General features: G+C 52.2%; 1 protein-coding gene across 1 annotated transcript in view; it reads right to left on the bottom strand.

Annotated features, from left to right (window-relative positions):
* LOC120595348 (uncharacterized) overlaps positions 1–13,134 on the bottom strand; it is a 114,859-nt gene that overhangs the window by 60,747 nt on the left and 40,978 nt on the right. The window contains exons 3-6 of the mRNA XM_039853457.1: positions 13,089–13,133; positions 12,544–12,687; positions 11,946–12,022; positions 10,602–10,690 (exon numbers count right to left, since the gene is read on the bottom strand). Coding sequence (XP_039709391.1) covers positions 10,602–10,690; positions 11,946–12,022; positions 12,544–12,687; positions 13,089–13,133 — 355 coding nt within the window. The remainder of the gene's footprint in view (positions 1–10,601; positions 10,691–11,945; positions 12,023–12,543; positions 12,688–13,088; position 13,134) is intronic.

Genomic DNA, 13,134 nt, shown 5'->3' with positions numbered 1-13,134 from the left:
TGTGCTGCCTGGCAGAGGACGGACACACAGATCAACACAGATCAATGGACAGATGGAGAACCCAGAAGTAAACTCACCCGATATGCCCAACCGATTTTCGACCAAAGTACGAAAGTAACTAAATGGGAGAAAGACAGGCGTTTCAACTAACGACGCTGAGGCGCTTAGACACCCACAGTCAAAACAAAGCAAAACCAAACCAAATCTTGACCTAAGATTCACACTTCATACAAAATTAACTCAAAGCCGATCTCTCAAAATGGAACTCAAAATATAAAACATCAAACTATAAATCTTTTGGAATTTGGAAAATTCTCTAAATGGAACTCAAAATGTAAAACATAAAACTATAAATCTTTTTTTTTTCGGAAAAAAAAAACAAACCAGGGTATCTTCAGAATCCAAGACAAGGCAAAGCGTTCTTACACTGATACCCCCAGAAAATGACCCATAAAAGGAAAAATTGATAAATTGGGTCTCGTTACAATTAAACACCTTTACTCTGCAAAAAAGCCCGTTAAAGAGGACGAAAAGACAAGCTACAGAGCGGGAGAAAAGATTCGCAAAAACCACGATCATCAAAGAAGTAGTAGCCAGAATATATAAAGAGCTGCCAACGTCCAATGGTTAAAAATCCAAGACTTCATTTAGAAAACGGGCAAAAGACATGAAGAGATGATTCCCTGAAGAGTGCACGTAGAGGAAAATAAGCCCACGAAACGCAGATTAATGGAGATGTCACTACAGACCTGTGTCACTACAGAATGGCTTACGAAAACCAACGGCGATGACACCGAACACTGGCGAGCACGCAGAGACGAGATCGCTCACACACTGCTAGAGAGGATATAAAACGCATGGCTTCTCTGGAAAACATTTGCCAGTTTCTTAGAAAAATAAACGTGTAGCTATCACACAACCCAGCGGTGGCACTCCTGGACATTTATGCCAAGGACACGGACTTACCATCACACGAAAACCTATACGAGATGCTTCCGGGTGCTTAACCTGTAACAGCCCCAAACTAGAAACAGTACAGATGTTCTCGGACGGGTGAATGGTTAAACCAGCTGTGGCACGGTCATGCCATGGAATGCTACTTATCAATAAAAAGGTTTCCAGAGAAACCCCAAATCCGTATTTTTAAATAAAATACTCTTATGGGTCACACGAAACTTGTGTGCAGCCGAGGAAGCGTGTAGGTCTCCAGCTGTGACCTCTGGTGGCGTTTACGTAGATTTTTATACTCGATAAAAATAGAATTTGAATACTCTTCGAATGCATATTGGAATATTTACAAAAATTGAACACGTAGGAGATCGCAAAGAACTTTCTCAGGAAATTGGAAAAGGCAGAAATTATACAGACGTCTCTGAACCTGATGCGATAAAATTCAAAATTATCAGCAAAAGAAGCGCTCAAAATCCTATGCAGTTAAAAAAAAAATGTTTAATCCCTTATAAGTAACTTGAGTTAAAGAGAAAAATCAAAGCCGAAATTTAAAAGAATTATTCAGAAGTGCATAACAATAAGAGACAGGTAACGAGAAGAAAAGCTATAAAACATTTATTGACTTATTAGAGCACATCCAAGCTTGAAAACTAAGAATGTAGCATTCTGTTCAAGGAGCCACGAAAACGACGATAAGAAAAAATTTAAAAGCTGCAGGAATTCGAAAAGCCAGAAAAGCAAAAATTCATGAATTAGAAAATAACCCCAAATGTCAAAAATCTAGTTCTGTAAACCTATTTTATAGGACATAGTACATGTTTAATTAATCCGATCGAGGGAACGGGGAGAGGTACCACTCATAAGATTAGGAGCAATTACAGGTATAATTACGGAAGATCACTTTTTTTTTTAAATTATGGGAATGTGATATTAAATGGTTATGCCCTAGATCTGAAAATCTGGATAAAAGGATGACTTTCTAGGAAAATGTAACTACCGAAGAGAGACTTGAGTAGACTCGGCCCTTTAGAGTCACCGAGTCCGGTCAGATGGACTAATCAGATCTCCTCACATTTCAAAAAATGGGAAGAGTAGAAAAAAAGACAGTTTCCCAACTCATTCTACAAAACCGGCATAATTCTAATAACCAGACGAGAGAGGGACATCACACAAAAAAACCAGCAAAACCATACATGACATATTAACGACCGAATGCAGCGGTATATTCAAAGAACAATACTCATAATTAAATGGAATTTACTGCAAGAACTAAAGAATGACATTTCCGATGTTAGGAAACCTATTACTGTAATTTACTACACTGAACGGATGGAACAGTGAAATTAAAAGATATAATTACCTCGATAGATGCTGTTTGAAAACGTGTAACAAAACGCAACATCGAACCGGTTAGAAATCTAGGAATATGACATTTTTCTTAATTGAATAAAGAGTAATTACAGGAAACCTACAGAAAACATCTACCAACGGTATAACAAAGGAACATTCCTGTATAAGCCAGAAAGAAAACAACAAAACCTATAAACCGCCATGATTTCATATTCATCACAAGTCTCTATACGTTGAAATAAGCCATAAAAAAAATGGGAGTTATTAAGTCGAAAGAGGTAAAGACCAGCATTGTCTTTACAGACAGCTTTTACTTATACGTGTCTAGAAAAGCCAAGATAATGAAAAATAACAACACCCACGGAGTTCCTTAAGGTGAGCAGACACACAAAACCGACACACAAAAATCAATAGTTTTCCTGTATCCATTTCGGTAACAACCAATTAGACTTATAATTTTAAAAGGATCCACCTAGACAGAAACCCAGAAAGAAATGTGAAAGATCAATATGAAGACAGAGAGGAAACTTTTAAAAAGAACACCCGAAAAACAAAAACGCGCTACGTTCCTGGGCGGGAAGACTCGACGTTGTAAAGGTGTCGGTTCTCCCGAATTAATCTACGATTTCCATGCAACGTCAATCAAAATCCCGACAGGAATTTTTATGGAACTCGATGAGCAGATTCTTAAGCTCATCTGAAAGAGGAAATATGCAACAGCCAAGAAAACTTTGCAAAAGAACCGTAAGAGGAAATCCGTCCTACCAGCTGTCTGAAAACAAAATCCTCTTAAGCTATCATATTTAAAAACGAGGTAAGTTTAGGGGTTAAAAACAAATAGACTAATGATATATCGCGCAGGACCCAGAGGGTGTATGATGAGGGTGGCGTGCAGAAGTCACTAAATATTAATTTGAGGAAAGATAAAGTTGGATCTGTCCTTCACACGGCTGACAAAAATCAATTCCATGTGGATTAAAAAGTAAACAGAAAACACAAAACCGCCAAGTCTTTAAGATGAACTCTTCCGGCAAAACCAAGATTTTAGAGGCCATGCAGGGCACAGAGTCATCATCTTGAGCTTTTCTGAGCAAGATGCCGAACCCAGGACTCATGAAGAAAGATCGACAGAGCTGACGTCAGAAACCATTTTGAACAGATCCTTATTGAAATATTCCATCTACGTGTAACTAGCTCTACGACTTAACGGAAAAGTTAAAAATTTCCCTAATATTAAAGTCGGGTTTGCCGTCGGATCACCGGCTCTCCCGTCGACACCCAGTGACCCAGGGCGGACGGCACGTGTCCCTGTCCTCTGTCCCCAGCCTGGGTGGTGCGCCTGAGGCCGGGGGCTGTGGCCTGGGTGGCTGGGGTGTTTGTTCCCTTGCCGCACGGAATTGCTGTCACAGCCCAAATGGAAAGCCACCTGGATGTGATTTCAGAAGCGGGACCTCCAAGCAGGAATCGTGTGACGCACCGTCCTGCTAAGCACAGGCAGTTTCTGTGGCACGGTTTCTGGAGGGGAAAACGTTGAGTGGCCCTCGGCGCTGGCCTTGTCCCCACGCGGTCGGCTTAAAAGGAATTCGTGCTGATTCGCTGGCGAGGGAAGGGGATCCCTTAGGGGGACCAGACGGACAGGAAGGATCAGGTCCTCAAACCCATGTCCACGAGGCCCGCGGCCCAGTCCGCTCTGTCCCTTGGTCCCCATGGGTTAGCATCGCAGTGGCCTCGAGAGTCCTCTCCTCCTGTCCAGCGAGTCACTAAGAACGACCGGAAAGTGGCCAGCGTGACACCAAGGCGACAAAAACTAAGGAAAAGGGGGCGTAACGGGAGCAAGAAAGTGATAAAAAGTATAAAAAACATTTCTCCATAACGCCCAAAATTCAACGAAAATATGATTTCTCTTTGAAGCCTGAGCTCAGACGGACGCAAGCGTTCAATGAGATAACGAGATGAAAGAGAGAGGCTCAGAGTCTGTTCGTCCTCAGAAAAGAAACGGCAGGAAAAAAACGGAACGATTTTAGAAATGAAAGCCACATCCGAGTTTTCTCTAGGAAAAACACACTAGTGAAACGGTCAGGGACACGGAGGGCAGGCTTGAGAAAAATCGAGAAAGAAAACATGGAAACGAACCAAAAAGTTAAATGGGATCAGAAAAAGATACAGAAATCAGGAAACAGAAATCTAATATACGCGTTGAGTGGTGCACATGAAGAACAGAACCGAACACATGGACCCGTAAATATTCAAAACTCTAGCAGAAGCAAATTTGCCTGAAATTTCAAAATACTCGGGTGTTTTCAAGTAGACGAAAACCCACGAACGTGAGCTACAAAATGATCCTCACGCAGAGGTGGCCCAGCAAAGCCACCAGGTCCAAGGACAGAGAGAATTCCACCCAGAGTGACAGATGGTTGATACTGATGCCCGACGATGTAAAAAAATTAAAATTAAATCGAGTGTGGGGGCGAAGAGGCGTGTGGGAACCAAAGGGTTAATTACCCGATACGGGAAACGTGTAATTTAGAAAAATAGCGACCCTGGCTTCTTAAAGATTTTCATAATCTTGAGTTTAAAAAAAAAATAACCTGAGAAGGATATTGGAGAAAATATCTCCTTATAATAAAATATTTATGTGACATCGAGCAATGATTTCATTTCGATTTCTTTCTCTTCTACCGAATTCACACGAATCGAACAAATAAAGCATAAACTTACACATCGGACACATAAATAAAGTGACACACAAAATTAAGTCTGAAGTTCGGCAATTATTCAGTTTGCCTCGGTTTCTCTCGTGTTAAGCTTTCATAAGCTTACACGATATATTTTACCGAAATAAGTACGGTATGAACGAATGTGAATACGGTAACATCCACGCGTCCACCCGTTCATCTGCCCATCCGTGTTTCTGCTTTAAAGACCTCGCGCGGAGCACGGGCCAAGAGCCAGGGCCTGGGGCCAGCCTCGTCTGACACTGGGCAAGTTACTTACCTTGCTGTGCCTCACCTGTAAAATGGGGTAACAGCAGCATCTTTAACACAGTGTCGTGGAGACCATAAAAAAGTAATACACACAGAGACCTGAGATAAGTCAGCGCCTGTTACCCAGCAGGCACTTGGCAAGCACTGGAATTCCTATTTTCACCAGGATCTAGATGACATTTCTGTATCCTTCTGCACGTTGATGAAACGTTACACGTTTTCGAGTTATCCTACTGGTAACATTCTAGCAAGAATATCATCGTAACGATCTAACGTGCACAGCTCTGCGACCTCTTCCATTGAATTATCCTGATGTAATAAAACATAAAAATGTACAATTTTACAAAGAAAGTTGGTAGAAAAAAATGATTCCATCCGTATCGATCTGGAGTCGAATTTGTAGGAGCCACCCGTGATTTTCAAGCACACCCACATATTCTTCGAAACGATTCCATTCGAAAGGACAGCTTAAGATCTCTCCCCTTGATGATCCAGTCCTAAAAAATAAAGCATGACTGAAGAGATGGGATGTGACCTCTAAGACTAAGTCATGCAAAACGTTGCTGCTTCCTCCCTGTTCTCTCTCGAATCATCTGCAGTAACGGAAGCTAGCAGCCATGCCCAGGGACACCCTAGGGGCCCCCCGCGGAGGTGCACACGGCCTCCGGCCAGCAGCCGGCAAGGAAGGGAGGCCTCCATCCCGTAGCCGATGAACGAGCCATCCTGGAAGCTGGTCCTCCAGAGCCCGGTCAAGCCTTCAGGCTAAAGTCACAGCCAACGGCTTGGCTGCAACCTCAGGAGTGACCCTGAGCCAGAAGCACTCGGCTAAGCCACTATCTGTGCCAGGTGGCAGATGTCTGCTGTTGCGAGGAGCTACGTTTCGGAGCAACAGTCAAGCGACAGTAGTAACTAACACACCACCTACGTGCTAACAGAAAACAAACCACGAGTTTTAGTTCTAATAATAGTGGGGTAGTTTCCATCGCGCCAACTCTCGTGAAAACGGTCATTCTAAACTCTGGACGAAATATTTATTTAAAAAAACTTTTTTAAAACACAACTTTTAAAGGAGATCATTGGAAAGCAACCTAAAGAAGGCAGAGGCAGGCAGGGCATTCATGAAAGCCACGCCGGGAATGATCCAAGTTCATGTGACATTTCATGAAAGCCACGCCGGGAATGATCCAAGTTCATGTGACATTTCCCCCCAAAGGAGCTCTCTACAGAGAGTCTAGTACCGAGCGGGAAAACGCGATCGTGTTCTCCTGGAGGTTCCAAGGTGGAGCCTGGGGCCGCTAGAGCAGCTGGAAATTGCGAGAAATCCCAGAAAGGAGAGAGCTTCAGAACAGCACGCGTAAACTCCCCTCAAACCCTTGGCTGACTCTTAAACTAAATATGTTTGGGCAAGACCCTAAGGAGCCACGAGATAAACAGCAGCTGGAGGCAGAATGAGCTAAGCAGACATTTCAGCTGCTGCCCACCGCAGAGGGGGCAATCTTGCCAACGTAGAGATCCTGGTAAACATTTCGGCCTTTCCGTCGAAAGATCAGCAGGGTCACGATCTACGGGTGAAGACTGTGTGCTTGGGCTAAGGGCTAACGGCAAATCAGAAAAAAAAGCAACCATAAAAAAATAAACGATCGAACCTCCACAAGTTCAAATTCAACTGACTGCTATAACAAAACTCAACAGAACGCAGACACAAAAACAGCTTCCGGAGTCTACAAAGTAGCAGAACAACGTCTGCCGGATAATTAAAAATTACCAGACTCGTGCAAAGAAACAGGAACATGTGACACGTGTAAAAAGAAAAAATAATCATTAGAAACACAGCCACAAATGACCTACATATTGGAATTAGTACAAAGGACTTTAAAGTAACTCAAATGTGTCCGTTCGTCTAAAATAAAAGATAGATATAATGGGTTAAGAGAGGAGGAATCTCAGGAAAGATTTCGAAACGAAAAAAAAAAAGAGCCAAATGGAAACCCGAGGATAGAAAAGCACACTATCTGAGAGTAAGAGAAAATAAAAATCATCGGATGAGATGAACAGATCGGATGCAACAAAATACAGGATTAGTGAACCTCGAGGCGGCGCAACCGAAATCATCTGACTTGAAGCATGTAGAGAAAAAAAGGATTTAAAAAAATTAACGAAGCCTCCGCAACCTTCGAGGCAGATTAAGCAAAGTAACGACGACAATTGGTGCCCAGAGAGGGGAGAAAAAACAAGGTGGAAAAAACATCTGCAGAAATATTGACAGAAACGTTCCCAAATTTGAATTTAGATAAACCAAAAAGAACAACATGCCAGGAAGCACGGAAAACCCCAAACTGGAAAAATGTGAAGAAAGGCACAGCAAAGGACAGATGGGAAGACACGAGCGATCGAAGCAGGCACAGGAACACATCGCACCGTCGCATCAAGGGGACCGACGACCCGGAGGACAGCGGACTCGCGGCCGGAAACGATGCGTGCCAGAAGGCGATGGAGTAACATCTTTCCGGTACTTAGAGAAAACGTGTCACGCTAGAGTTCTATGTGCAGCAAAATGTCCCTCGAAGTAAAGATCAAGAAGACGCCCGCAGATGAAAGCTGAGATGATTTGTCACCAGCAATCCGTGCACTTGAAGAACTACTAAAAAGAGACTCTCGGGCTGAAGAAAAATTGAAAGCGGATGGAAACTTAAGGTAGAAAGTACAAAAGAGAGTTGGGAATACTAAATAGGTGGAAAGTCTATTTCTTTTCATAAGTGTTTGAAAGTCGAGTGTTTAAAGTAAAAATAATAGTGCGCTGTGGGTTTATAACATCTGGAAAAACATATAAAGCAACGGCACGAAGGATGAGAGAGTGGATTCAAATCGTCTTTTTAGGTTCATACGCGATGCACGAAGTGGTACGATATTAATTCCAGACGGGTCGGATAAGTTAGGGTATATGTTTTAACCTCTTGAGCAAAAACTTAAAAATTAAAAATGCGATGCGCAAAGTGGTACAATATTAATTCCAGACGGGTCGGATGAGTTATTTTAACCTCTTAAGCAAAAACTTAAAAATTCATAATGAGGTCTGGCTCGGTGTGCGCAGCCCACGCGGAGAGGCAGGCCAGGTTGGGGCCAGAAGGCCGGCCTGTCCCTGACGGTCCCGGACAGTCCCGGACGACCCCGGACAGCGGGGCAGGAAGGAGGGGCGGCCGCCTGTGTGCAGAGGACAAAGCTGTGCACAGCGGCTTTGGGGACGTGGCTGTCACAGGCCCCCTGGGTCAGTGCCGCCCTCGGCCGCACACCCGCACCTCACGGCCAGCCCCAGCACGGCGGCGTTGTCGCGTGCCACGCTCTTCCTCCCTTTCCGGCCGCAGGGGGGTCAAGCTCGTGCTGTTCCCTTGTGCTTCTGTCCTCTGCCTGCCTGTCCCGCCACCCGCGTCTGCCTCTGTCACTTCGGCACTTGGTCCCGTACTGCCTTTCGTGTTGGCACTGGCCAAAGCCCCGCGGAGCTCCTGGGGGTCCCAAACCGTGCCCGTCACTGCCCTCAGTGGCCACTGTCACTGCCCTCGGTGGCCAGCACGGCAGCGTGTGTGCCATTCCTGCTCGAGTATGTTCCATGCGGGAATTGAAGCTTCTCCGGCCCGCGCGTCTGCGGGACCCGGGGGGCCTGGGCGCAGGGCGCAGGACACAGGGCGCGCGGGGCGACAGGCGGGAAGGGTCCACCCCGCACACGTTCCCGCAGGCTCCTCCCCATCGCCCCACGCACAGCCGCCCAGCCCAGGGCCCTCGGAACCAGCATGGAACCAGCACGGAACCAGCACGGGACCAGCACACCTCGAACACCCTCTGGCATCCGAGCGGGCGGGTCTGGGATCTCGCATGGAACCACTCCCGGGTGACATCAGTCCCGCCAGGCCAGGGTCCGCGGGGAGCGAGGCTCAGGCAACTGCGAAGGTGGGGTGCAGCCCTCCCCCAGAGAACATGAAGCTCTCTGATGTGGCCTCTGGGGGTTTCGGGACCGGATGGAGTGGCCTGCGGGCCGCCTACAGCCTGGGCCCTGAGCTGGTGCTGTCACACATGCCGTCCGGCTGCATCGTCACGACGGCGTCGCTGGGCAGGCAGCTGTCACTGCCTAGGCACAGGCAGCTGACGTCGGCGGTCCAAGGACGCACGGCCAGCGGGTGGTGGGCATGAGACTCGTCCCACAGCTCACAGAGACTCTTCCCGGGCATCTCCCCCATCGAAAGCTCCAGGGAGAACCCACACACCTCAGCGCAGAGGAACTGTCCCCGAAGGAGCAGGGCCAGGGGACGGCCTCCTGATCATTCTGCAGGACGCGCCCTTGGCAACGAACGTTGTCACGGAATGATAAATCGCGGCCACTTCAGAGATTCCCAAGGAAAAGGAAGGCGGAGAGTCCCAGTTAAGTCAAAGCTGGGGACCCGCCTTTCAAAAGTCAAGAAGTCCTTCGAGGATGGGGCGATTCAGGGAGCCCTCAGCCCCGGCTCCCGGCCTTGGGGCTACGGCCGTCCCACAAAGGCCGGGCGGTGGAGAAGGCAGTGCCCGGGCAGGTGGCATCGCAGCCCTGCTCCTCCAAGCTGAGCCGGGGTCCCACGGGAGGAGGGCAGTGCAGAGGCCGCGGGGACCATGGAGCCCGGCGCTCCCAGCCCGGGCGTGTGCACATTGCCGACGGCCACCAGGCTGAGCTGTCAAGCCACCCGGCCCGGGTGGGGAACGGGAGACGTGGGGCTCGTGGCCCGAGGGCCCGGTCCCAGCAACGGGAGCTGGGTTCGCACAGGGGGAAGCCAAACGCCAGAGCCAGGGACGCGGGGTCAGCCCGGCGGGGCCAGCCCGCTGCAGACGGGACCTGGGAGTGCAGACTCGGGAGAGGGGACCTGCACCACGCAGGGGCGGGGACGGGCGAGGCGAAGGGAATGTGCAGGTGCAGATGGGGACACGGGGTGCGTCGCAGGGCGTCGGGGGTCTCCGTGACAAATGTCCCAGCCACAGCTGAGGGGCAGGGGCTGGGGCCCCGCTAAGTGGGAAAGGCCTCGCTCCCGGGGACGTGGCACGCTCCCGCGCGGTGACAACCCATGCGGGGCGCGCCAGCGGGAAGCGACGCGGCCTGGACTGCACTGGAGCGCAGCGGTGACCCCGTGGCCAGCTCAGCAGAGCCAGGAGAGAGGGAGGCACTGTCACGATGGGCCTGGCGACGGCTTTCCCGGGGTCTGACACCGCTGGCCGAGGCCCCTGGCGGCGAGGCCGCCGACCCTCGTCCGGGACCGGGTCCCCGCGCCCCCGCCCCGGCCCCGGCCGCGCCCCACGTACCTCCGATCCGCGCGTGGTGCGCCACGCCCACGATGCAGCACGAGTTGTTGGCGGAGGCGGCGACTTCTCCCGCGCAGCGCGTGCCGTGTCTGAAGCGAAGGACCAGGGCGCTGAGGGCCGGCCCGCCGCTCGGCTCGCACGCGAGGGCCAGCGACCCGGCACGCGTCACCGCGTCCCTCCCGCCCACCGCCTGCCCGCGACGCCCGGGAGGGGACACGGCCGTCCCGCTCGGGGCCCGTCCCTCCCACACGCCGCGCCGGAGCGAGGGACGCCTGTTCCCGGGCCCGGGCTCCCCGGCTCCGTGTCCCTGACCGAGGACGCAGTGGGTGGCACGCACAGGCGCGGTGTCGCCGCCGGCCGGGCTGACAGCACGCGCTGTGGGCCCGCCACCCCACGCCCGTCCCGACGGCCCCGCGTCCCCACCCCGTCTCAGCAGGAGCACGACGAGGACCGCGGGGCGCGCGGCAGGAGGACTCTGGGGGCTGGGCCTCTGCGGTCGCTGCCACCGCGCAGTCCCCCACCCCCGGGCGCCGGGGCCGGGACCCCGGAGTCAGAGCGACAGAAACCAAAACCCTCCGAGGGGGGCCGCGCCTCGGCCAGCGCCGTGCTGAGGAAAAAAGGCTTTTACTTTTTTCCTCCAAACGCAGAAGCACGACGGGCGCTCAGGGCAGGGGCAGCTGGCAGATCAGGGACAAGCAGGACAGAGCGGTGGACGCCCAGGACCGGCTATGGGACACGGGACAGCCCCCCAGGGCTGCCATTCACAGCATACGAGTCACCCAATCTCTCCGCCCCGCCACCCGCACCTGCGAAGTGATGGCGCCAGCTCTTGGTGACAGCGCCTGTCGATGGCGCCAGCTCTTGGTGACAGCGCCTGTCATCTCTCCCGCACGTACCGGCCCTGGGGGGCCGGGAGCAGCCCCGGGAAAGCCTCCGAGACGCGGAGGCTAAGGGGACCCAACTCGCCCGAAGCCACGCGGCCGGGAATGCTGGGATTCGAGCCCGGAGTCCCCAGCATCACGCCCGAGTCCCGGAGGCTCAGGCACGCGACTTGCTGCGCGAACAGGCCCGGTGACTCTCAACACAGCCGGGGGTGGCGGCCACGGGCTCCAACAGTCACTCCCTTAAAACGGCCGGACCAGGCCGGCAGCGGGGGCGGTGGCGGCCGAGCATCCGTAACGGGCCGGCCGCAGAGGGGACACGGCCTGGAGCCCGAGGGCCTGGCTGCCGGCTCCCGGGTGACCCCACGCACGGGCCGGGCACCAGGCCCGGCTCGTCCCCGCCATCGGCTGCCTCGTGTCCCGTCTGTGGGAGGGCAGCGGGGCGGGTGGCCGGAGGACTTACTTGTTTTCGTTGCTGGCGTCGTACCGTGGAGACGGGTCGTAGTCATTTCCGTTGACGTCGTAACTGGCGTAGGGGTCCTGAGAAGTGACAGCCTGGTCAACGAGGAGGCATAGCACACGACAGCCCTGCTGTGACCGTCTGCGCCACCCGCGGAAAACGGACACGGGCCGGCCCCGCCGCCGTGACCGGCAGCCCTCCCCGGCGGTGTCCGCGCGGCCTCCTCTTCTAGGGGGAACGGCACTTTACAGTGTTCAAATCTGCACAGTCGACCCTTGAACACTGGGGGTGACGGGCGCCCACCCAGCTCCGCCGTTGAAAATCTGCGTATAACCCTCGACTTCCCCAAAACTGAGCTACCAGGAGGCGACCGCCAACCGGAAGCCTCGCCGGGGACATGGAGGGTCAGTTAAGCGCATTTTGTCTTTTGCGTGTGACACACGGCACTCGTCCAATAAAGGAAGCCGGGGACAAGAAAACGTGACAGAGGAAACCAGAGAAGACCGCATCTGCGGCGGTCACTGTGCGGTCCCCACGTCTGGGGCCTCCAGTGGCTCGGGGCCGGCGGGGCCGCAGAGCTCCCCGTCCCAGGCCGACTCACGTAGTTCGGGGCCAGGTCGGGGTGATGCCGCTCTATGCCGTCGTCCAGGATGGTGACCACCACGTTCTTCCCCGTGTAGCCTCTCTTCCACGCCGCCTGGACATTCATGTCCGATCGACAGCGGCTGTGTCTGTCGCCGCAGTGCTGCGTGCACAGGAGACACGGAGCGCCCGATAGGGACGGTCTGGGCCCGGGACGGACGCTCCGTGCCCCCCCGCCCCGGGGCTCCGGATGCTTTTCCCGCACCTGCCCATCCGGCTGTCATTTTCCTGGGACGTCGCCCCCTCGGGCCTCTGTCCGGGGGCTCATCTCACCCTTCTGTTGGTCCCAAGGCCTGCTCAGAGGCCCCCCTGACAACTTTCATATGATTTTTAAAAATCAGGAGCGAACTCGCGCCCCTGCCCAAGGTGAAAGCGTTGGTTTCACGCTCAAGACGAGTGTGTCTGGCGTTTCATGGCGAGAATTTAGCTTCGTTGGGGGAAAGCAGCCCTTCCGGACATGTGCCACCGCAGACGCCGGGCACAGAGAGGCCGCGTCCCACTCACCATGTACCACATGTTGGACCAGATGGGGTCGTTGAAATACAGGGCC

This window comes from Pteropus medius, unplaced genomic scaffold (assembly GCF_902729225.1).
Source record: "Pteropus medius unplaced genomic scaffold, Ma_sr-lr_union100, whole genome shotgun sequence".
In the NCBI taxonomy this organism is placed as follows: Eukaryota; Metazoa; Chordata; class Mammalia; order Chiroptera; family Pteropodidae; genus Pteropus; species Pteropus medius.
This window is presented reverse-complemented; position numbering and strand designations above follow the sequence as displayed.